We start from the raw sequence: 22,464 nt of genomic DNA on the forward strand, positions 1-22,464 counted from the left end.
GCTAACCGCCAGCTGTTGTTTGACTGTTGGCCACAGCGCCCTCTATCGTGAGATAGAGGGCGCCATATTGTGAGTGTCAACTTCACCTTGGAAAGCGAACTTTAAAAGCTCAAAGAATTCCAAATTCCAATTCCAATGAATTTTCAAAGTGAAAGTTACTCTAATTTAGATTAGGTGCTAATCTAATCCTCCTGCGACATCTAATGATGTCGGCAAATCAATTTAAAACAGGACAATACCCTAGTGCTTAAAAATTGACATCTAAATTCCAACATTAATCAGATAGTGAAACTGGTGTAAAATTTAATATTAATTTGAACTGAAGTGTATTTATTTTTTGCTTGTTTGTTGAGGGTTTTTTTTCCCCCTGTCAAATTTAACAAGGGAATTTTCAACATTTTAATCATTTTGTTTTCAAAATGATAAATAGATAGATTAGTGTTTATTGTCCGTGCATTTGTTTATTCACCATTAAATATAATACACTGTGACTTACAGAAGTACAACAACAGACCTCACAGCCATACAGTTTGACCTAAAATCCTTGTAAAAGTGATTGTTTTGTGCGTGTTTCTATAAAATGCCCCCCACAGTATGGCGAAGTATTGTGGCGTAGTACAAACCTCCTAACGCTAGGATGTGCTATCAAATTAATTTCTTCGTCGATCAGCTTATTTTCGGTCTTCCTTCACTTTGTTTTTATCGAGAAATTAAATGAACAACCAAAACTAGTCATGAGATTTACTTTTTATTTTTAGTCTAGCTGATAAAGCTATTACATTTTTAGATAAAAATACGTTGTTCCTAGGTTACTTCAAGACAAAGATAATATATGTAAGCTTGATAGCACCCAAAGCGTTAACCTCATGGCTCCTCTAACCCTTGGACAGTTTTTTTCCGTCCCACGAGTGGCTACACATGGTTAGTTGGATAGCCTGGCAACTTCAGATGCTGGGATAAAATCATCAGAAATTAGACGTGGTGGCCTTATGTCTTCATCATGTTGAAGTCTAAGACCTTCGTTAAGAAGACCCGATCGGGTGGAGTGTTGAAGGTCGTACGTGAGCATTACCTGAGAGATGATATTTGGTGTGGAAGTGAAGTCTGCACTGAGTGCAAACAGGACTCCACGGTGCTGCAGAGAGACGCGTGTATTGAGAGCAGTCTGTGTCCCGACCCTCACTATCTGGTTCCTGACACCAACGTAGTGCTGCATCAGGTAACAGCCCAGGGTAGTTACTTTTCGAGATTTCCAAATGTGGCCACATAAACGTTCCTCTCATTCTATTTTTTTTATGTTTACGTTCCTTTTATTTATTTATTTTTTACTTCAGATTGACGTGTTGGAAGATCCTGTGATTCGCAACGTGGTAATCCTCCAGACTGTTCTTCAGGAGGTTCGTCATCGCAGTGCACCGGTTTATAAACGCCTGAAGGATATCATACACGACCAAGGAAGACACTTCTACACATTCACCAACGAACACCACAGGTACCGGGGAGGGGAAACCACAAGATCATATAAATGCACACTTGTGATATTTAGAAACGCACTGTTTAGATTCCCCCCTAATTATGGGGTTCGATCAGTGCCCCCCAAAAAATGTTTGTGACCTCGGTAAGTCTGTAAAGGTGGTGAACCTATAATATATCTCAATACTTGATTTATAGTTCTTTTATAAATGTCTGCAATATCTTTTCCCGCAGTTGTATCTCCTAAGTGTTAAGTGGATATTTCCTCAAATGTTCACTCTGAGCCAGCTCAGTGGCAGTGCACAGCAACACATAACTCAGAACTCCATCCATACAGCCAGAGAGCCTCTGGTCACTCAGGCACCTAATTGGATATGATTGGTAACTATATGACTGGTGGCTATGGTGTTGCTGAAAATTTTATCTTTACATTCTATAACTTAGTGATGGTCAACCCACGCTTCTTGGCAGTTTTATATTTGGCATGTCTTAGCTTAATGGTCAGAGGGAAACCTGTTCAGACTACATTTCTGAATGTTCTTGACCATGATAACATTGTTTTAAAGCATATTCATTTGCCCTAATCTTTTCAGACTTTTTGTATCAATTTTCCTTATGTTTTACTGAACACTTTCCGAAATCTTGTTCAGTTAGCCCTAAGGAGACAACAGCACTTGCCTGTTTTATGTAAAATGAAAGTACATAACTACTCGCCTAGTTTAAGTACCTTCTTTCAATCTTACATTTTTGCAACTTTTGACTGATTCGTGGAGTTTTCTCAAAACTTTGCAGAGCTGCATTCTCAAATTTTTCCACATTGGTTTTAAAATAATTTCTAGAATGCAATAATTCTCACAGGGAGAATTTAAAGCTCTTGCAGTGACTTGTGTTACTAAATAGCATCCATGCTAAGCTGAGCCTTGTGCTTGAATTCTGTTGACTCTCATGTTGATATTTGGTGTGGTATTTAGATGTCAACCCTCCACTGCAAAGTACTTCGGTAGTTTTTACTACCGACTCCCATGTTCTTGCAGAGAGACATTCATCGAACGTGAACCAGGGGAGAGCGCCAATGACCGTAATGATCGGGCTATCCGAGTGGCCGTCAAATGGTACAGCCAGCATCTGAAAACAGCAGAGTCGGGCTCAGATGGTCTCAAGGTGGTCCTCCTCACCAACGATCAAGGCAACAAGCTAAAGGCTGAAGAGAACGGCTTAGTGGTTTACAAATGTAAATTGTATTCATCTCCCGTCTTCACGACAGTCTCGAAGATGAAGCACGCTTGTTCATGCCACTACAATTTATTTTCTTTTTACATTCTAGTTGATGAATACATTAAGAGTCTGATTGGGAACCCCGAGTTAGTGGAGTGCTTGGCTTTGTCCAACGATGATAAGGTGGGCACAACTGTGTAGCTATACAACAGAAATAAATCTGGTTCCATACTGAAAGCATTCTTTTAATCTTTCCCCTACTTTCCTTCCTGTTCTCCGTCAGAGTGAGATCACCAGCAGTAAAGTGTTGTTTCCGGAGCATCTCCCTTTGTCGAAGGTCCAGGCGGGAATCAAGTCTGGCTCATTTCTCCAGGGAACCTTCAGGGCCAGCAGGGACAACTATCTGGAGGCCACTGTTTTTGTCCAAGGAGAGGGGGAGGACAGCACAGAGGTGGGCATGGACTTGTCTTCGGAAATGTTCTGGAGTGTTGCTAATTTTCTAACAAGACCCCAGATTTAGGATTTTGGAGGAAAGAATTAGTTTATTGGAGTCTAAAGCTGTACTTTAGAGAAAAAAAAGTTATGTTTTGCTCTTTTCCTTGCCTGCAGGTTCTTATCCAGGGTCTTCAGAACCTGAACAGAGCAGTGCACCAGGATATGGTTGCTGTCCAGCTGTTGCCAAAGAATCAGTGGGTGGCGCCGTCGTCAGTCGTACTGCAGGACGACGGTGCAGCGAAGGACGATAACGTCGATGAGGACGAGGAGGAAAAAGTGGTAAATTTCATTTGCTTTTTTTTTTTTTTTTTTACCAAGGATCTTTCCAACATCTGTTTTTTTTCTTCTTTCTTTTTTATTTGGAAAGATGGATTTCCATCACATTGATTATTACAGCATTAGTCATTCAAGGTCACAGATAAGGATGGGAGCAGAAAGTTCAAAACAATAAAAGAACTTAACAAAACATCATATAGAAACAAAAAAAGGCCCGGATGCCATAATTCACAAGTAGTCAAACGAAGTCAGGTCTAATTGGTTTAACATACTCTGTCCGTTTGATCCAGATCTTTATTTTTTATTTTTTTATTTGAAGGGAAATAGACATTTTCTCCGTAACATAAATCTGATAGACAATTTTAATCCTTTCAAAAGCCTATGGTTCTGCTTTTAGCCATTTTCTCATGACAGATCTTTTACCGTCTGTCAATAGCAAAGTCAACAGTCTTTTTGCCTTTCTTGGTCCAACAGTAAACTGCCCAAATACAAAGTTTCACATTTGAATAGAATGATTACAATCTATATTTCAGTATGTTTGTGGATCTCTTCCCAGTAGTCTCTTTAACTGGGAATCCCCCCAAAATATGGAAGTGGTCCCGTGGTCGCCTCCTTTAGACCCACAAAGTCCCCAAAACAAAAAAGTACATAATTTGCGGGAGGAATAGACATCCTGACTCTCTGGGAGCTTAAACTTAAGAAAGGGAACGGCATTCCATCAATGTATGTCTGACTTTGTTTTTGAATATAGTGGGCCATAATTGCTGTCACAGTCTGGGGAGAAGTGAGACTGTGACAGCAAATGTTTGTAAGACTCAACATTCCAATTGTACATGATCTTAATTGAAGATGGGGGCTGTTAAATGTTAATCCTTGAGTTTTGTTTATATCCATTTCGTACTGAGTTTTTTGGAGTGCCTGTGAGGGTTGTGCTATTACCAATAAATCAGATTAATAAACCGCATGTCATAATTACCCCTTTTATATCTGACCTCTGCCTAATCAAGTGACTCATGGGTTCTATAAACAAGACAAAAAGCAGCGGCGAGGCTGCTCTTGTGTGAATGAATTGGTTAAGTTCCCATTGATTTAATTCTAGCCGTTGGTTTATTGGATAGGGCTGCAAATGTTTCGTTTCCTCTCCTCTGCCTTCTCAATTAGCCCTTCCACGTCGTCAATTCCGGTATTCACTTTCACAATCTCCTCTTTCATTGCTTCTAGTTGTTACTTAATTTCTTGGCGAAACCCTCATAATTCTCGCAGAATCACTTCCGAGTCTGTCGTTCATCGACCCCGCGCCTCCTTGTTTGTTAGCTTGAGCCAGTTAGCTGCTAATTGTTACGCTAGATTTTGTGATCGCCGTATATTGTGACCGCAGGGGGCGCTGTTGCAACTTTATACCGTATTTTGCCATACCTCGGCCTAACGCAAAAGGAAAAATAACAAAAAACCGCTGATATGGTGACTATTATGGAAGCATAGACGGTGACAGAATACAATAGCTCTTATCAGATGCCGTCTATATTTGGATAATAGTCACAATAGTAGTGCTAAGATGTTGCTTTATATTCTTTTGTACGGCAAAGTACGGTTAAAACTGCAACAGCGCCTCCTGCGGTCAAATATATGATGGTCACCGAATATGGTATAACACCGAAAGTCCCCAACGACATTATTTTTAACAAATCCTCTTGTTTCTGTCTCTGTCCAGTTGACGGGACCATTAACTGAGACGGCCAGGAGGGCAACAGGAAAAGTGGTGGGAATCATCAAAAGGAACTGGAGGCCATTCTGTGGCATGCTGAATGTCTCCCAAATCAAAGAAGTATGTTTGCCATCTTGCACTTTGAAATGTCTTGCTGCTGACATATGCTATACAAATAAAATTTGATTTGATTTTGATTGAAATATTTCAACGGTTTGGATATAGAGCAAAATATAAATATGTGAAAAAAATGTTAGATTTCCAAATGTTAGTTTGAAAGAGTTTAACATTTAAAAATGTGAACTTTGTATGAAACTTGATTATGCACCCTTCACCCAAAGATGCTTATTTTTTCCTGTCCAACCTTCAAGCGCTTTGTGTCTTACCATTCTTTAATTTGCTTCTCCCCCAGTCCACCCGCCACCTTTTCACCCCAGCAGATCGCCGTATCCCACGCATTCGCATCGAAACACGACAAGCCTCCACTCTTGCAGGACAAAGGATTATGGTGGCCATTGATGGCTGGCCCAAAGACTCTAGATACCCAAATGTAAGTCCCATCATATTAATTTACCACAACCCACAAAGAGCTGTAATTGACCCCTGTTAATTATTTGTGTTTTAGGGTCATTTCGTCCGCAGTCTGGGAGGCGCCGGGGAGAAGGACACCGAGGAGGAAGTCCTGCTTCTGGAGCATGATGTTCCACATCAGGCCTTCTCTCAGGCCGTTCTCAGTTTCCTTCCTAAAATGCCGTGGAGCATCACACCAGAGGTAACATCTCCTGCAGCTGCACACAGTATTGCACATTTATGAATGCGTGTGCAGCGTTAACATGTATTTGTTGTATAGGACATGGCACAGAGGCAGGACCTGAGGCATTTAACAGTGTGCAGTGTGGATCCTCCAGGATGTACAGATATAGATGATGCTCTGCACTGCAGGGAGCTGGAAAACGGGAAGCTTGAGGTGCATTACTGACGGTACTAAGCTATTTGTGTTATTGGTGCGTGTATTTTAATCGGCTTGCAATGCGTTTTGCTGCAGGTAGGAGTTCACATCGCTGATGTCAGTCACTTTATCAGACCTGGGAATGCTCTGGACAAAGAGGCGGCCAACCGAGGGACCACCGTGTACCTGTGTGGCAAAGTGAGACAATCAAAACTCGTATAGCTCCGTTTTAACCTCAGAAAACTGTGCAAGATGGAGTTCAGTGTGTTTTTTAAAAACGGGGAGAAAGAAGCTGAACATGAACATCTTTAGTCCCATGCAAGATTTACGAATAATGCCTAGGATTACGTTATGACACTATTTCTGGTTGAAAGCTGTGAGCAGTTTTTAATGTTGTTCCCCCACAGAGAATAGACATGGTGCCTGAGCTGCTCAGCTCTAACCTTTGCTCTCTACGGTCCAATGTGGAGAGGTGAGAATGAAACACACACACACGCGTAGAGCAACCTCCAAAGTTGCCTCAACACAACATTGTTGTTGTCATTCACCCATCAATGCCAATAAGACAGCATTTTGTCTCAGTTGGTGAAATCAGATTGAATTCCTCCCCAGTCAAAGTGAAAAGACGGAGGAAAATTCTTTGAAATTATTTCAAATTCTGGTTTCTTGTTTTTCCATCTATGCGCAGGTTTGCTTTTTCATGTATTTGGGAGATGAACCACAAAGCAGAAATTTTGAAGACTCGGTTTACAAAAAGCGTAATTCACTCCAAGGTAAAAATACTGACTAGAAAATGCATAGTTTAAGTATAGTTTTTATGGTTTGTGTGTCTAATTTCAAAGATTAGTGCAATTATTCAGTTATCCTTTTTGCTGCTGGATGTTTCTCAGGCGTCTCTCACTTACGCCGAGGCCCAGTTGAGGATAGATGATGCCAACAAGAACGACGACATCACTAAAAGCTTGAGGAGCCTCAACAAACTCGCAAAGATTCTGAAAAGGAAGAGGATAGAAAATGGGTAAGAAAATGATAATTAGTTAACAGAAAACCAATTTACAGATTGCTGAATGATTTGAGTGCTTCGATAAGATATGGTAGAAATACTATGACTTTAAATGACTGAGTTCAAGTCGATTTCTATCCTCAGGGCCCTGACGCTGTCTTCCTTAGAGGTTCGGTTCCATGTGGACAGCGAAACTCATGACCCAATTGATTTGCAGACTAAGGAACTCATGTAAGTGACTTTCAAAATTCAGCCGAAGCCCTTACAGATGTTCGTTTTCTGTTTCTATCAGTATTCTTATCACTACTACTCGTCTTTCAGGGAGACAAACTCCATGGTGGAGGAGTTCATGTTGCTCGCCAATATTTCAGTTGCTCAGAAGATTTATGATGAATTTCCAGAGAGCGCTCTCCTGAGGAAGCATCCAGCTCCCCCTCCGTCCAACTACGACATCCTGATCAAAGCCGCAAAGTCCAAGGTCGGTTGAATCCACTCATCATTAAATACCCAAATTGATTCGAGCATCAATTCTGCTAATGAGCGGACATAAAATAATCTTTTTGTTTCCATGTTTAATCAGAATGTGAGGATCCACACAGATTCGGCTAAAGCGCTGGCCGATTCCCTGGATGTGGCCAAAGTGGACGGCTTCCAGTATTTTAACACGCTCCTGCGTATTTTAGCCACTCGCTGCATGATGCAAGCCGTTTATTTTTGTTCTGGCATGGACAGCGACTTCCACCATTACGGCCTTGCTTCGCCCATCTACACTCACTTCACCTCCCCGATCAGGAGGTACAAAAATTTCGACACACTTTGCAGAAATACTTTATAACAAGCCCTGTACAGCTGACTTTGATTTATTTGTTTGACCTCTCTGCAGGTACGCTGACATCATTGTGCACCGCCTGCTGGCAGTGGCCATCGGAGCAGACAGCACCTACCCCGACTTGATGGACAAACACAAACAGTCGGCCCTCTGCAACAACCTCAACTACAGACACAAAATGTCTCAGTACGCACAGAGAGCGTCTGTCGCCTTCCACACTCAGGTATTCCACACTGTTGTTTTCTGCAGACATTCGTAACAGAAAACATTCGTCTGGTGTGTGCTGTGGTGGCACAGGGGTTAGCACGCCCCATGTTTGGAGGCTTCAGTCCTCGACGCGGACGTCGCGGGTTCGACTCCCCGTCCCGGTGACCTTTGCCGGATGTCTTCCCCCTTCTCCTCGCCCTCTTTCCTGTCTGCCTACTGTCAAAAATACGAGCCACTAGCGCCGCAAAAACTCTTTGAAGAAAAAAATGTTAAAAAAAAAAAACATTAGTCTTCACTTGATACTTGGAAAGTTGTATTTGAATTTGATCAAAGCATCCTTTCCCTTCCCTCCCAGTTGTTCTTCAAGACCAGAGGAATTCTGAACGAGGAGGGATTCGTTCTGTTCGTGCGGAAGAACGCGATCATCGTTCTGATCCCGAAGTTCGGTCTGGAAGGAACCGTTTTCTTTGACTCCAAAGACAAAGCTTCTCCCAACCTCGTTTTTGACGAAGAGGTCCAGACACTTCAGTTCTTGTTTTGCTTCAGTTTTTTTTTTTTTTCCTCGTCAGAGAATAACTGTTAAAAATGTTTCTTGTGCAATCGTGTAAAGGGTCCCACTCTGAAGGTGGAGCAGCACACTTTCCACATATTTGACCAGGTGAAGGTCACCATCAGCCTGGACGACTCCAACATTCAGCACCAGAAGATCCGCATGGCTCTAACAAAACCTGTGGTAAGGACAAGTTTAAACACTGGTCCAAAGTATTTATCTTCTCTTTGTTTATTTATTATATGTATAACAATTAAATGTCTGTTTTTGTCATTTTCAGAGTATGCATAAAGCACATTTGTAGATTTTAGTAGCATGTTTCCTTTAAAAAAGAAAACTAACAAAACTGCTCAGTGTTTTGTTTGGAATATGAGATCCACTTTAGGAACTATTGGTCCAGCTGAACATGAATTGGAAGTTTGCTGTAAATTAAATGGGTAGTAAATTGCTCTTTATGGATTTTTAATGAGTATATTCAGTCAATAAGTGAAAAATCAAAAGAACAGATCTGTAAAATATCAAACTCAATGAGATGTGGCAAGTCATAAAATGAAGCATGTATATTCAATATAAATCAGGGAGAAAAATCACTGCTTTAATTAGGCAGTGAAATCTTTTTGTCTTCTAATAACAGAACAAATGAAAGAGAAAATTGAGTTTTTCTAACTCAATTTTCTCTTTCATTTCCAATATTGACTTGGAAAATGATAAAATCAAGACTTTTAAAGATGAAGTAGGAACTCTGGAAAACAAATGCAACTCTGATACTTAGGGTTCTACGTTGACGTCTCTAAAGTCGGTCTTTTGTAATAGTTACTAACAACTCAACTTGATTCTTGTGGCTCTTGTGATGTTGACCAAAAAAAACAAACTTTTATTTATTTATTTTTTTTTTAAGATTTCTTTTTAAAACCTGGTTTAAAATAAAATAAATTCTGCAGTGGGAATCCGTCCACTTTGCAATTCGCCACTAAATGGCACCTTCAGCGACAGCTTTGTGCCAACCCTGATAAAACGATGTTTACATTTCACGAAGCGGTTTCTTTTATTTTTCCCTATAGATTCCGGGTGTTAGTGTTCCTGCACCTGAAGCGGAACCACAAGCCAAGAAGCAAAAACTGGACTGCTGAGACGAGCGTTGTAATTCACCCAGAAGATCCCGACTTTATTTTTAGTAGTTATTGAAAGAGATTTGTTCTTGTGTTTACAGTCTAAATACGAGCAAATCTCTTCCCAGCAAATATGTCACTCATTATAGTAAGTTCAATCCAGTGAAGTGGACACTGGAGTATTTTTACTCTTTTTGCTTAAAACATTTGCTGGTGCAAATGAAACAGTGTGTATGATAAATGTCACGTTAGTTTAACCTGAAACAAAAATGAATTGGTGACATTTGCAGTGTGACATTGTTTTTAAGCTCCTCACAGAACTGCTGTTGTGTTCTGCAAATAAACAGAACTCAAATGACATGATGAGCTTCAGACATTTTAATGTAAAAACCCTCACGTCAAAAGGTTTCAAAATAAAAGGGCTCCATTTTTTCCAACTCAGTTAATTTGTGGCATTATTTGTTTTGCACTTGTTGTGTTTATTGCAAAATTACAGTTGTGAACTACAGATCCTGATTTAAACAAGCACTGGTTATACTGATGAGTTTTGAAAAATAGAAAACAAAGTTTTATAAAAATATAAATACAGTAAAAGACTGGCACAGATTATAATTGAAATTCTGCCCGTGGGCATCAATACAGCATTAAAAAAAAAAGATCATTCATGTGCAACAGTAAGACATTTTTTCACAAAATTTCCCCAATTTTATCAAACCACAACATCTTAATTTAAAAACTATTACAAAGAATGAAATTTCAGTGGTTTACAAAATGACTGGAAAAAAAAAACCCTGCAGCTCAACATTCCCTGTGATTATTCATAACAGGCAGAGCATTTTCTTTCAGTCAGGTATTTGTTGCCCTGCAGTTTCATTCACAGCAAAACATTCAGGTAAATCTCAACATTTCTAAACATAGTGTAAGTTTATTTGAATTTTATTGCAAAGTAATCATAGGCCTTCGTTGGAAGAGCGTCCCTCTAAACGTAGAAAATCAGGTGAGGCAGCGAGGAGGATGAAATCCCTAAAAAACACACAAAGAAAACGATTATTAAAAGATGAAGAACAAGCTCAAACAAAGGCGTCCGTGTGAATATTCAGGCAGTTAAGTTGTTGGTTGAAGTTTCAATGAAGCCTTCACTGAGTATTTAAGCACAAAAACTTTTTCACAATACTAAAAAAATAAATAAATAAAATCAAGTTTATTTAAAAATAAAGTTTCCATCTATCTATCTGCCTACCACCCCGAACTGCAGCTTATTTTCTTGGGATTTTACACAATACATCAACACAAAGTAGTGATAATTGTGGAATGGAAATATGTGGAATTCAAAGTCTTTTAAGGGATCTAAAAAGTGTGTCTTGCAGCTATATTCAGCCCACTTTCTCTTGACATCTCAAGATAAAATTATTTGCAACTGTCTTCTGAAGCTACCCAGTCAGTTACGTCCACTTGTGAGTAGTTTGATCTCAAAAAACGTACAGGAAAGATTAGGGGAAAGTTTTCTATAGTCAGGATGCCTTAAAAATAGGTTTAGATGTATCTAAATAGAAAAGGTCTAGCTTGATCAAAGATACAACCAACGATTAACCTCACCTTAACTTTACTGAGTCGGTTGACGGGAAAAGCTTCTTCTACTGGATTGGAACTGATGGACTCTTTGCTCTGGAAGTCCGAGCTGATGCCGTCGATGAGGCTAGCGGTGCCGGCTGAGATGGTGTTATAGCCACTGTCCACCTGCACAACAGTCAACATTTATGAATGTAAGAAGAAGTCAGTGTTACACGAAGTCTCACTGGAATATGAATGAAAATAAGGTTTTGTCAAGTTTCTCTCACTGACCTGCATGCTGGAGTCGTAGCGAAGGCTGCTTCCTTCTGCCAGGAGCGAGAGAAATATCTGAGAGCTTTCTGTCGCCGACGCATTTCCCATGCGAGAGCTAGTCAGGTGTTCTGAAGGGAATCCAGCCTCCTCCTCATCCTCCTCCAGCCTTTTTTTAAGCTCTACATTTGCTCCTTCTTCCATCTTCACAACCTCCATGGTATCCAGGTTAATCCTCTCAGGGGCAGCAGAGTGGCTGTCTGTCGCCGGCGGCGGCGACGTTGGGTCTAGTTCCATGGCTGGGAGAGAAGATGAGGAAGAGGTGGAAGAGTGTTCTTCAGCATCCCGGTCTTCTTGGAGCTTCGGGTTGAGGATTGGCGAGATCAGCGGAGGGGACGCCCAGTTGCGGACTCTGGGTCTAGCCTTGGGCCTGGAAGTGTTTTGGGTCTGGTGTTGGTAGTGGAGTTGGTGAGGGGAGCAGCTACGAATTGGGGAGCATCCTTCCACAAATGGACTCTCATTAGTGAAGGCAACGTCCGCATCCAGCGGACCTCCATGTGGGGTGAAATTGCTGTGTGGTTTCTCACCTGAAAAGATCCAGATCAGGGAGATTAAATCAACCTGGACCCCACAAAAATCTTAAAAGTTCGATTTTTTTGTTGTTTTTTTTAAACAATTTTTCAGCAATAGTGGCTTTTATTTTGACAGTGATCCAAAATGGAGGGGGCAGACGGAAGGGGGAAAGACGTGCAGCAAAGCAAAGCTCCACAGCTGAAAGTACATTGTCTACCTGAGTCTACGGGAGTCCGCACCATGTCAACATAGATAGGAGAAACAGTCGGCGAGGCGTGGCCAGCAGGAGATGACCTATCAGGAAACAGAGGGCTGCTGATGCTGCCGAGGCTACAGTCTCTGAAGCAGCCCTGCTTGATGGGACTCGACGAGAACTGGCCCTGCAGTTCAGACATTTAAAATTAGCATTTGTTTAATTGTGTACGGCTTTTACCCTACAAATGTCTCCTCCTCTTTAAATATCAAAACAACAATTGTCTAAAGGACTCACTACGTACCGTAGAGGGAGTCTGGGCCGACCGGCTGCCGGCCAGAGGTGACAGACAGACAGATGTTAATGCTTCCCCTTCAACACCATCACCTGCGGCTCCAGGTCCACCTCCGTAGGGAGACGGCCCGTCGAGTCGGCCGTTGGCTCTGTCAGGGCTTGGCGGCGTGGAGCTGTCGGAGCTGCTGTAGCTGAACTGGCCGTCGAGGAAGAGCTTTCGCCTCAACGAGGAGGAACTGAGGCTCTCCTGCACGGCGTCACAGGCCTCCTCGTAGCGGTAGTATTCTCCTGAGGTGAACAAACGTCACATGGAAATACGACAAAAGCTATAGGAGATACTAACCACTTAGATTTGAGTCAGTAGAAGCTTACCGAGTAATTTCTCCAAATCAAACGCCAAAGGTAGTGAAAGAGTCGTCTGGCAAGCAACTGTCAATAAATCAAAGTCATGTCAAGCAAAGTAAGCAGAAGTTACTTCAGAAATAAACGTTACAATGTAAAAGTCATTGGGTGTTTGCGGTTTTAGATTATGAAATGCAAAAAACAGAAGCATTTCTGCTTTGTAGAAAACTTGTATCCAACTTTTTTTTATTATTATTATTCTTTTTTTTAATGCCACACTAAAACCTCCCTAAGTGTCACATATTCCCAACTGGCTGCATTATTCCACTTGAGTTAGAAAAATTATTATATTGGAAAAAACAATGGTCAGCATTGTGTATAATGCATTATTTTAAAGATCCACAATTATTTGTACGGAAGTATTGAAGAGGAACAGGAGTACACTAATAAAATCAAATTCCTCCTGGAAAAATAAGAGATTAGCTGCAGTATATTTTAAACATTATAATTAATGTAAACTAACCAGAGATTTTTTCAGACTCCTCTGATATCGCTTCAGAAAAAGGACCTAAAAAACCCCCAAAAAACCCCCAAAAGTTGCATTAAAATAAATAGAAAGACAACTCACAACACACAAATTTTCTATAATGTTATTTACTTTTTTTGTACAGGTGAGTGGCTCTACGGGTTTCTGGTGCTGCCCACGGGGAAGGCACAATGGCTCCTTTGGTGAAAAACTTCACTCGAAAATACAAAATATAGAATTACATTACCAGGGACTCATAAGCTTGAAAGCATATATTATAAGCACAGATACATCATTTACCTGTTCAATAGCATTCTGACATTTTTCCTCAATGTCTGAATCCATCCTGAAATAAAATAGAGACATATAGGACAGATTTACATTTATCTGAATTTTATCCATTTTTTTCCCAGTTCCAGACAACTTATCGGATTTATTGCTTAACAACATGTACCTCGTCTGGCTGAGGTAGAATGATTGCCGCTGAATTTCCTCTGGATCGATATGCACTGGTAGAAGACTGGCCATTTCATCAATAGACCAGTTAAACTTAGGTGGAGTCTGGAAAAGAGACAGATAAAAAAGGCCATGTACTATACACTACTCAGCAAAGAAAAATGTGTGAATACACACTATTTGGCAGTGTTCTTATCTCTTGAACATTTTCACCACAAACTGCAAAATGTTTTATTAAGAGTTCATGTGACAGATCAATGTAAAACAGAGCATAACTATGAATAGAAAAGAATGCATGGCTTTAATTAAATGTTTGTTGTTTTTTTTTACAAATCTAAAAATAAATAAATAAATAGTCCCCAGATTAGTACATAGGTTCCATCTGGAGCTGCACACTATACTGCATCTCATGCACTGCTTTGCAATGATTGGCTGGATACTTTGTTTTCCAGGTTACATTTGTGTGAATGTGAATGACACAAATGTCATGCACTGGAAAGAGACCAGTGCATGACACTTTTTGGGAATAATATACATGTGTATATTATTGTGATGTAATCCAAATCTAGACCTTATCCAATCTTTGGAAACTGTGCCAAGACCTTAAAATGGCTTTTTACAGGTCCTCTACACCCAGTCACACTGATCGTAAGCTTGTGGACATGCAAAGATGGTAGGGACGTTCTCCAAAAAGACCTGAAGTTGTACCTGCAGTGAAAGGTACAGCTGCATTTTTCGAAGTTTTTTAAAATGGAGAAACACAAATATTATTTTTGCACCACTTTAGTGTTGTGGCGATGTATCACAAAGACTCCTAATACATCACACGGATGTTTTGTCCTTATAGCATGACAAAATGTCACAAAGTTACAAATCTATGAATAATTTGGCAAACGATTACAGCAACAATGGTGCTTCTGATTTCAAATATTAAAAAAAACATGTATCCTGTCCAGTAGGTTTAACATCAGTAATAGGATCAATTTAAATCTTACAGCCTTGCAGGGCTTGGATCTGAAGACAGACGGACTGGGCACCAGAGGCTCCCTGAGGTGGTGGTAGTCATTGGGACTCTCAAAGGGATTTCTAATGGAAGGCCTGCCTGGAGTCTCTGGGGTGATCTGTACCTCGATATGATCCCCCATTACACCTGGAAACAGCAAACATTTTTTGTTAGCAGAAAAGAAAACTAACGCTTCACACACTATGCGTTTCAAAGAGAGAAAGTGCAGTAAATCCAGTTCTTAATTTGTTATGAGGTTAGCTCGGTACCTTGGCTACGTTATAAGGCACTTTGAGTACATACGTTTAAAGGCATCACTTACAAAACCCAGATATACAAAACATTTTATTTTTCCTTTTCAGTTGGTACTTACAATCGTTAAAAAGAACCGTCCTCGACGAGTAAATCGACTGTTTTTATGAGAAGACTCGGTAGCACAACTCTTGTAAGGAAACAGTTCAAACGTTTATTTCAATTTCCTCCACAAAACCTACCAGCCAATAGAAATCGTACAGGATGTTTTCAGCAGCCAATGAAGAATTTAGTGTCGTCACTTCCTCCTCCTGGTTTCGATGCGGGAATCTTTGCAAGCTAGCTAGCTGTCCAGCTGCTAACGCGCCCCATCAGTTATTTTGGTAGTTTTCATTGTACACTGTAAATTAAAAACTGATTAGAGCAAACAAACTCTGACCGGATTGTTGAAATAACCTTGTTTTATACACTGTTAATAATTTGCCGTGCAGGACGTTGTGCGTTGGTTAGCTACCTGCTAGCAGCTTTTTCAGTAACTATGGCAAATGCAGCAAATACAAACCTGAACGCAGTCCGGGAAACGATGGATGGTACGTATACAACCTTAACAGGCCGTGCGGCTAATTGGTTCAACAGAATATATTGGGTCACATAGAAAGGAGATGGGGAGTATACATTATATTTCTCTTAGTGTGAAAATGCTTCCCCTTTTTTTCAAAATTAGAGTGTTATATTGAGTATAAAGTTAGTTTTTTTTAATGTTGTGAGATGTGTTGCCACGCATCAGTTTTAAGTAGGTGTAGCAACAAAACCTGTTTTTTTTGTTTTTTCCATGAGCTGTAATGCAGTTGGTTTCATACACATAAGCATGTTCAAGCATATAAAGTAAATAGTTGAAGATTTGTAAAACTTATTAGAAGTACAAAGAAACTACCTAAAAACTACATAAAACATATTCATGTCTGAGTCTATAAACCAAGGCTTGCTTAGTTTAAAAATTATGTTTCAGCTTTCATCTTTTGATAACAATAATATCATAATATCTACTTCATGAAGTGTATATCCTTAAACTGTTTATCGCCAAAATATTGATTTATTCTCAACATATTAACATTGCTCTTGACACTTTTTCCTTTACTGTCAACATCAATCCTAATTCTCAAAAACTACGACAGAAAAACAAAACATTCACCAATATAATGTTTTGTTTTGGGGTTTTTTAGTTACCTTTTAATATTTTACCTTTTAATATCAAATTTATCTCACTGCCTTCTTTCTCCAACAGTACTGCTCGAAATCTCCAGGTTGCTGAACACCGGTTTGGACATGGAGTCTCTGTCGATCTGTGTGCGACTATGTGAGCAAGGCATTAACCCAGAGGCTCTGTCCGCAGTCATCAAAGAGCTGCGTAAGGCTTCGGAGACCCTCAAGGTGTAAAATCAGTTGTTTTTTTTTTAAAGAATAATTTCAAGGAAAATTTGTGAATTACTAACATTTAAGTGAAAGTCTGGCATTCCCTTTTTGTTTTCCTTTACCCCAGCGTTTCTTTCCTATTATTTTCATTTATGTAACCTTGCATGCCTCTAAATAATCTGAATCCCATCCTTTTAACCTTTTGAAGTGGTTACAAAGTATTCACTCATTTTATAAAGACTAGTGACAGCCGAAGCTTCTCTCCTTCTGTTTGAAGCAGCCTGTTGTGGAGATTCCTGCCTATAACACACCAACATGTAGATTAACGTCAGAAGAATCCAGAATGCTGTTGATTCTTGGGCATCATGGTGCCTCTTTAGGGTTGCAGCTGCCTTATTTCAAGCATTCAATTGTGCAATTTGTTTCTTATTTCCTCTTAGGTTTCTGAGAACTGCACAAACTGAGGATGAAAATAAAGATCTCATCACCCAACGTTGGAATTCTGGACTGTTCCTGAATCTGAGGTTTATTTGTTTTGGCACATTGTCATTTCCTCCGATTCTGCACTTTGATGTTTAGAGGGTTTTTTTTGTTTCTTTGTTTTTTGTATAAAGAGGCACCAGCCTCAGTCTGCTGTGTTACTGGGCCTCTGCTGACATGAGATCATCCATCTCTCAAACAATCTGTGGTGTATCATAGTAGGTAGGAACAGCCATCAAGAAAAAAAAAAAATTACCATCAACTTAATTTTTTCACATGTATGTGAATATTCATGTATTGTTAGATGTTATATATTTCTTTCACTGAAACAATATTCTTTCAACATTTTCAATACTTCTTGTGATGAATAAAATATATATAAGAAAAATGTCACATTTGTGACCACAAGGTGGAGATGTATGCTTCTTTTTTGCCCCATCAAGGTTTTGATGTGGCTTAACAAAATTTTTGGCTACAATTTCAGTTTTTCTAAATCACGGGTGCTGAACTTAGGCTAAATATAATTTAAAATCTGATTTTAACTCCTTCTTCCAAGACTTCTTGTTTCAGTTGAACCATTTGAAGCAAGAAGTTTGAGTAAGTAGGTGGGTTTTTGGTTCTTGGTGTATTAAATATTTTTTTTACAAAGGAAATGATCTTTCCTGTCAGACTCGGTGGAAGGGTACAACTGACTGATAATGTTGCACAATGCCGTTTACAAACAATAGAGGGGTGATCATATATAGGGAGGTCGTTTCTCAAAAGAAGGATATCCTGTTGATCTGAAATCTCTGCTCTAAACCGTATCCACAGAAATCATTCGAATTGGACTGCAAGCGTTGACAAAAGCACATCTTTGATCCCCTCCCAGAATGAAATCTCTGGGATCACGCATCTAACCAGACAGCATTGTTTTGTTTGCCCGCGGTGTGTAAAATAACTCTATTCATCTTCTAGACAAGGGAAAATGCTGAGAGCACAGAACATTTACAGGGCAATATATGTGCTCCCCTATCAGCCCTGACTTGTGTCTGGCACGAGGGTGTGTGTGCGTGTGGGTGGGTGTGTGCATGTGCCCCACTCACTGTGAGAGCTTAAGCTAAGAAGTGGGTCCATCTGACAGCTATGCCTCACCCCTCTCAGGCACACTGCACAGAAAGCCAGCAAGTGCACAGGAGTGTTTGTGTAAGCACTTCTGTCTTCTTCTGCGTTGTCTCACCGTGTTGACTGGCAGATTGCGAGTCTAAATCTCTCCACTTGCTGCTTTGATCTTTCAACACAGGAAGTGTCTGTTCCTGAACACCAGCATCATGTTATACAGGGGTGAGAGGCATGAGATCTGGTGCAGCAGTGGCTCTCCTCGATAGTTCGCAATCCAAAGGAGACACTTCGTCTCTGAGTGAGTGTGTGTGGGGGTAGGAGGGTTTGAGCTTCATAAGATTTTGATAAAGGTGGAATCTTTCTACTTTTTTTAAAAAGAAAATATGAGTTGTGCAGGGCTTGATTGGGCTACTAAAGGGCGTGGGATTCAAGATGCATTGCTGTCTTTTTGATCTGTGCAGAGGGTTTTTTTTTTTTTTTTTTGCTTTATCCAAGTTAGCGCCTACTTTGATCTCTGTTAACCAAAAATATTCCCAAATCCCATAGTCCTAGCAGAGATTAGCGTCCGCATATGCATAAACATCTAAGAGGTGTTCAACTAGGGCACCGGTCAGGTCACATGACTGCTACCAGCCCGGCAGGCGAGCAGCTCCTCGCGTCCAAACTTCTGAAGGTGTTTATATTCGTACGTCTGATAATTATCCGGTGCCGAGGATTATTTTTCTGATAAATGAGGGCAGTCTCGTTTTGGAGTGAGAGACGTGCGGAGCAATTACAGTCCAGGTGTATGTTGTTATTATCAAAAAAACAACAACAAAAAAAACAATTAGACTGGACTGATTAACGGTCTCTCATGCATGAGAAATAGTGGTTTGTTTATGTTTTTCCAAAGCCAAGCGATAATCACAAAAAAAACCCCTAAAAAAACAGTTCATTTGCTCCGTTTTGACGCAAAGTCGAACAAAAGTTCAAAGATCTTCCGCGTGGGGTTTTTGTTTATGGGTCAATCATTACTTTTAATGATGAACCAGCGTGTTTATTGGTCATCCTCACGAGACAGGTCTTTGTCTGAGGCTTTATTGGTCCTTCATGACCATTTTCTTTCATGTCAGATGACACGGACATGCAAATGAGACGTTTTGTTTGTCGTTGAAGCCACGTCTGTACAAGAGCGGGCGATATCAGAATGAGATGTTGCTGCACACCAGAGGAGGCTGATGCAAACACTTGTACGTCAGTTGAAAACTAACATCTGAACAAAGAGAAAAGATCGTCTAAACCATCCATCCCTCCACAGGCTTTAGCAAGGCTTAGTAGAGATAATAGCCTGGGGGTCAAGTTTCATGGGATGCTCCAAAATTTGTGTATGGTTTTTTGTTTTGAAAGCCATTTTGAAATGGCTTTCAAAACATCCAAATTGTGTGAACCAGGTCATACAAGTTGTTGTTTTTCCACAGAAAATAAAAAATACCAAAAGATTTTCTGGTTTTCCAGCAGCAAGCTCTTACCTAAGAGCTCAGTGTTTCCTTTGCTTCTTGTGGTTGTTCGGGGACTTGTTACGCGCCACACTGGCACGTCTGGCATAGTTTCTGTGACATCCTTTGGTAGGTATTGGCTGGGGATTTATAAGCATTGAAATATGTATGAAGATGCAGGTAATGAACTTTTTTGGAAAACAAGTGCAAATACTTGGAGATACGCTGCACAAGCCCTAGAAACTTTAGATCTGATGTGTATTTTTAGGTCTTTGCAGCTTCGTCATGTCACAAAGGTCAACGTGATATTCACCTCCTATCAACAAGATTGTATTTATCTGATTTTGCATGGGATGGTCTGAACAAAATTTGATTTTTATTTTTGGAAATTACTATCTTTTCTTATGCAATGTAAAAAGTAAAAAGACAACAACAAAAAAAAAACTTTAGAAAAAGCAGGTTTTGCCTTTTAATCATAGAATAAATCAGAGAGGATGACATTAGGTATAGAAGTCGAGGCCAGTAATGTCCAAAGTCCTCTGGGGTCATCTTTGACCCTCGGAATGATTTTGTGTGACCTTTGAAGAATGCCTTTGAAGAACAGCTGAAGTTTTGTTTCAGCCCACATAGTTGATCCTGATATAGTTTCAAAGAAGCAGTCAGTCAGAGGCAATGCAAAACAAAGACCTTATTAAAATAGAAAAAAAAAGCGGTACATCATTATCAAGCAAAAGTCTTTCAATGAGGAGGCAATGTTGTTGTTTCTGAGAATTAACAGAAGACATCAAAACAAAGATCACCCAGGATGGCTGTATGAACTCCCAAATAGGGAAATGTATTGAACTGATACTAGGACCAAGATTAGGCCCGGTTCTAGAAATCGTCTCCAGAAACCTTTTCAGTGACTCAGAAAGGCTCTACAGTTGTGAAAGGAAGAGGATCCCTGTAATAAAATGAAGGTAAAGAAAAAATGGCTTTCCAAACATTTGATCACATATCAATGGATTTTGCATCAAGTCTCCATATTAAAATATGTAATAACACCAACAACAACAGATAATGGGATAATGGGATAATGGGATGAGTATACCGGTGCAGAAACATTTGCACTGACAGTTGCTTGAGGAAGAAATCAGTGCTGGGCACACTAAATGTGTGTTGTTGTTTTTTTACATGTAGATTTGTACTTTTACTTTGTAATGTTTGAAATAAAATCTACAGTGAGCAGATAACGCAGACAGACACTCACTGATGTTTTTGCTGAAACTGGCAGCCAGGTCGTTACATTTTCTGAAACGTAGCAAACCTTAGGTTGAAATTGAACAATAAAGTGCTTTACATTCAGTGGTTTAAGCGGCATTAGCTGGAGAATAATCTAATTTATTTTTTAGCAGTAATTTTCTAATGTTTATATGCATTTTGCATGTTTTAGGTATTGATCTATGTCTGGTTCACAGTTAAACAGATCTGGGTTTACTTTGATTACTGAGTTTTACCTACACGTGTTATCGGACTGCTAAAGCCTCGTGTTGGAAGGAGGCTGAGCTTCTTAAAGAGACATTGTCCAATCTCAAGGCGCCAAACTGCAAAGTCAAATTTCATTAATACCGCATTCTTCTAACAACTGAAGGTAACATGGTGATTGTTCTCCAAAATGGCACTATGTGCCTGGAAAATACCTAAACAAACAAACATCTTTGTAGAAAGGAAATCAACCAAACCTAATACTGGCAGAGGTATGAATGAATTTGAACTGACCGTAATTCTGACTAAAGCAACAAAATAATCGTACAACTATTCTAGTCTAAGCAAGAAAAGCAGAGAATCCAATAGATCTGTCTACATCCGGAAAGGTCTGTGTTTCCTGCACGGAAGGTGATTGATCTATTGGTTTTCTGCAACCGATCAAGCCTCTCTGACCCTCATCCTTCTGCAGGCATTAAGCTTCAGGGCCTGTCGCTGCCCGGCGAGGAGTTCTGTGACCTTGTTAGTGCCTTCCCCGATACATCACTGTTGATTAAAAAACTGGGCAGACTTCGACACCGTAAGACACTATTTAGGTCCCAATTAAATTCATTGCAAGGAAATTGGATCATAAACTCTTCAAAGGATCGTTAACAATCATTAGACAGGATAATGGGATGGCAATCAAAATATGTTAAAAAGAAACTTTCAAAGTCTTTTAGTGACTTTGTTGTTTTTGGACATTTTCCAAACTGATTAATGTGGGATTGATTGATTTACAGATGTAATTAGCTGCACTCTGCACTGACGCATAATAATCATATATCTTCCTCCTTGTTTCAATGTATTAATTGGTTTCATTAACAAAAGCAGTTAATTGAATAACAATTAACAAAGTTGATGGTAATATTAAAATGGTGCATGCCATCTCCCTTGAGTTTTCTCTATGATAATAATGAAAACACCTTTTTTTTTCTTGTCAGATTGAAATTTTGTGTTTTGGACTATGTAATGACTAACATGATATTGGGTTTATTAGTTTATTCCCAGGACTCACTGAGGCGTCGAGCTCCTGAACACATTGGGTTTAACAGGTAGGCACCATATGCTGGCTTAATCAAACAGTGGAATCACATTTGGTTGTTAAATTGTCTCCTAATAAAAGCAGGTAGTAAAACAACCTGAGTTAATTCAATTTCAGGCGAGTTTGGGTGAAAAGCGGGCAGCTGTTCAGATTTGTGTAAATGCTTTAAAAGCCAG

The 22,464-nt window shown here is 39.8% G+C and overlaps 3 protein-coding genes across 4 annotated transcripts; 2 read left to right on the top strand and 1 right to left on the bottom strand.

Annotated features, from left to right (window-relative positions):
* The first annotated feature begins 1 nt into the window (after window position 1).
* Window positions 2-10,169, top strand: dis3 (DIS3 exosome endoribonuclease and 3'-5' exoribonuclease). The gene is made up of 21 exons (XM_055029794.1): window positions 2-1,219; window positions 1,335-1,492; window positions 2,508-2,704; window positions 2,798-2,871; window positions 2,972-3,139; window positions 3,298-3,462; window positions 5,171-5,284; window positions 5,577-5,714; window positions 5,790-5,936; window positions 6,015-6,131; window positions 6,210-6,311; window positions 6,521-6,585; window positions 6,802-6,886; window positions 7,004-7,131; window positions 7,261-7,347; window positions 7,438-7,594; window positions 7,697-7,911; window positions 8,000-8,168; window positions 8,508-8,666; window positions 8,763-8,885; window positions 9,764-10,169. The coding sequence occupies exons 1-21, from the start codon at window positions 1,001-1,003 to the stop codon at window positions 9,830-9,832; spliced, it is 2,856 nt and encodes a 951-aa protein (XP_054885769.1). The 5' UTR covers window positions 2-1,000; the 3' UTR covers window positions 9,833-10,169.
* Window positions 10,170-10,328: 159 nt separating this feature from the next.
* Window positions 10,329-15,503, bottom strand: bora (bora aurora kinase A activator). 2 transcript variants are annotated; one of them, XM_055029799.1, is made up of 12 exons: window positions 15,393-15,503; window positions 15,012-15,166; window positions 14,015-14,121; window positions 13,861-13,906; window positions 13,693-13,771; window positions 13,558-13,602; window positions 13,065-13,121; window positions 12,703-12,980; window positions 12,423-12,585; window positions 11,654-12,132; window positions 11,408-11,548; window positions 10,329-10,834 (listed from the first exon to the last, which is right to left on the bottom strand). In XM_055029799.1, the coding sequence occupies exons 2-12, from the start codon at window positions 15,159-15,161 to the stop codon at window positions 10,805-10,807; spliced, it is 1,575 nt and encodes a 524-aa protein (XP_054885774.1). In that variant the 5' UTR covers window positions 15,162-15,166; window positions 15,393-15,503; the 3' UTR covers window positions 10,329-10,804. The 2 variants fall into 2 exon arrangements, with proteins under 2 accessions (XP_054885774.1, XP_054885773.1); XM_055029798.1 differs by having other exon boundaries at window positions 10,332-10,834; window positions 11,654-12,219.
* Window positions 15,504-15,572: 69 nt separating this feature from the next.
* On the top strand, window positions 15,573-17,176 carry mzt1 (mitotic spindle organizing protein 1). Its single transcript, XM_055029805.1, has 4 exons — window positions 15,573-15,654; window positions 15,763-15,861; window positions 16,557-16,702; window positions 17,125-17,176. The coding sequence occupies exons 2-4, from the start codon at window positions 15,810-15,812 to the stop codon at window positions 17,146-17,148; spliced, it is 222 nt and encodes a 73-aa protein (XP_054885780.1). The 5' UTR covers window positions 15,573-15,654; window positions 15,763-15,809; the 3' UTR covers window positions 17,149-17,176.
* The last annotated feature ends 5,288 nt before the right edge of the window (window positions 17,177-22,464 follow it).

Source organism: Poeciliopsis prolifica, unplaced genomic scaffold, assembly GCF_027474105.1.
Source record: "Poeciliopsis prolifica strain line A6 unplaced genomic scaffold, Auburn_PproV2 SCAFFOLD005, whole genome shotgun sequence".
Classification (NCBI taxonomy): Eukaryota; Metazoa; Chordata; class Actinopteri; order Cyprinodontiformes; family Poeciliidae; genus Poeciliopsis; species Poeciliopsis prolifica.

What these genes read in the sequence shown, in the direction of transcription:
- dis3 (XM_055029794.1), top strand. Translation starts at nt 1,001, where the DNA reads ATGTTGAAGTCTAAGACCTTCGTTAAGAAGACCCGATCGGGTGGAGTG. An exon ending in TTCACCAACGAACACCACAG is followed by an intron (nt 1,493 to 2,507) that starts GTACCGGGGAGG and finishes ATGTTCTTGCAG; the next exon opens with AGAGACATTCATCGAACGTG. An exon ending in TGGAAAACGGGAAGCTTGAG is followed by an intron (nt 6,132 to 6,209) that starts GTGCATTACTGA and finishes GTTTTGCTGCAG; the next exon opens with GTAGGAGTTCACATCGCTGA.
- mzt1 (XM_055029805.1), top strand. Translation starts at nt 15,810, where the DNA reads ATGGCAAATGCAGCAAATACAAACCTGAACGCAGTCCGGGAAACGATG. An exon ending in AGTCCGGGAAACGATGGATG is followed by an intron (nt 15,862 to 16,556) that starts GTACGTATACAA and finishes TTTCTCCAACAG; the next exon opens with TACTGCTCGAAATCTCCAGG. An exon ending in AGGCTTCGGAGACCCTCAAG is followed by an intron (nt 16,703 to 17,124) that starts GTGTAAAATCAG and finishes ATTTCCTCTTAG; the next exon opens with GTTTCTGAGAACTGCACAAA.
- bora (XM_055029798.1), bottom strand. Translation starts at nt 15,161, where the DNA reads ATGGGGGATCATATCGAGGTACAGATCACCCCAGAGACTCCAGGCAGG. An exon ending in TTCTACCTCAGCCAGACGAG is followed by an intron (nt 13,907 to 14,014) that starts GTACATGTTGTT and finishes ATTTTATTTCAG; the next exon opens with GATGGATTCAGACATTGAGG. An exon ending in CACTCACCTGTACAAAAAAA is followed by an intron (nt 13,603 to 13,692) that starts GTAAATAACATT and finishes GGGGTTTTTTAG; the next exon opens with GTCCTTTTTCTGAAGCGATA.